Genomic DNA, 1,735 nt, shown 5'->3' on the forward strand with positions numbered 1-1,735 from the left:
CCTGTTGATTTTAAAAGCAAGATGTAATAAAACAAGTTATTAGGAATAAATCCAAACATAAGACAGCAACTACTCACAAAGTAACAAATAACATAACCATAATTACCTTACTGTTGATGAGAAAGACTCAAAATGCATAACCCTCAAGATAAGACTCATTTAAAATAACAAAAAGAAAGTTAAAAATAAAGACATTCTTGTGTAGGTTAATAAAAATCAACATGTGTTAAAAGCAAACAAATATGTAATGATTTAAATCAAGTGAGAGAATCCGATTTTGTATTCTATAAACTACACAAAGAATGACCTGGAGACCTAAAAACTGTATCTGAACCATTATTTGACCATCCCGAGGTAGAAGCACAGGTATCTCAGTTATGCAGCATTGTGTGCCCAGTAAGTCGCAACACATGTGATGTTGTTTGCAGCAGCACAGGGCAGAGACATGTGACACTATGATGCCTGTGGTTTCCCCAACAACAACCAAGGTGTATAAAAGGCCCTTGGCAGATGGTGACACCCAGACTCAAGGAACATACTGACTGCCTTCCTCTGAACACTCCACTCCTGACACCATGTGCTACTACGGCAGCTACTATGGAGGCCTGGGCTATGGCTATGGTGGCCTAGGCTGGGGCTATGGCTGTGGCTATGGCTGTGGCTATGGCTGTGGCTATGGCTGTGGCTATGGTGGCTATGGTAGCTATGGTTATGGCTGCTGCCGCCCACTGTGCTGTAGAAGGTACTGGTCCTGTGGCTTCTACTGAGGAGATTCAGCAGCTGCTCACTCCAACTTTGTTCACTTCAGATGTTCTTAAATATCTTCATCAATTTAAAACCCCTGAGGAATAATACATAAAACACAACATGTCCACCCTGTTCTTCTCTAATTTGATTTCAGCAAAGTTTGCAGCAAAGTTCTTCATTCTCATGAGTGCCTTGTAAAATGCGGTCTGCTTGCATTCTTTCCCATATGTATGTGCTTTAAATAAAGAATTTTGTGGAAAATATTTTATTCTCATTGTTTTACTAAATGTGAGATGTATGTTTCTGAAATTGTGAATTTGATTGTAGATGTGTGATTTTTTGTGGACAAATATGAATGGATTAAAGAGGCAATGAATAGGAGCAAAATGAAAAAGAGAAGGAAATTTTCTCTTCAAATTTCCTTCTATTGGTAGGCAATTTTAATATATCCATATTTCTGCTATTATGATGTCACAATGAATTTGTGAGGGAAGTTATTTCCCTGACATCACATTCTTTTGTTTGCAACTTACATTTGGGAAACTAACACATATAGGTTCTCTAAATATTTTTCAATCTAAAATTTCTTCAAAAACTTCTACAATGAGTGTCACCATACACAACCTCACCCTGTTCAGGCTTTCCTTTCCTTCACATGCTCTCTAACACCCACTTCTGCATAATATCCATTTTACTAATAACTGTATCAATATTGAGACTTTGACTTAAATTTTTTAAAATTCACCTTTAGTCATCTTTAGGTTCCCTCTAAAAATATTTTTATGAAGATTCTCTATTTTAACATTAATTTTCTTTGTATTGTTTATTTTTAATTATTTTAATGAACTTATGTTTTTGATGTCTATTTCTTTGTTAAAAATATAGTGTGTATATTGGAGAACCTATGAGATGGGTGCGTTTAGACGTTTTTCTTTTTGATGCTTGCTTTGAATTCATTTTACATCACATATGAGAATAAGCATAGAGT

General features: G+C 35.6%; 1 protein-coding gene across 1 annotated transcript; it reads left to right on the forward strand.

Moving 5' to 3' along the window:
- The first annotated feature begins 575 nt into the window (after positions 1-575).
- On the forward strand, positions 576-767 carry LOC116894429 (keratin-associated protein 20-2-like). Its single transcript, XM_032896134.1, has one exon. The coding sequence runs from the start codon at positions 576-578 to the stop codon at positions 765-767; it is 192 nt and encodes a 63-aa protein (XP_032752025.1).
- Positions 768-1,735: the final 968 nt, after the last annotated feature.

This window comes from Rattus rattus, chromosome 2 (genome assembly GCF_011064425.1).
Source record: "Rattus rattus isolate New Zealand chromosome 2, Rrattus_CSIRO_v1, whole genome shotgun sequence".
NCBI classification, from domain to species: domain Eukaryota; kingdom Metazoa; phylum Chordata; class Mammalia; order Rodentia; family Muridae; genus Rattus; species Rattus rattus.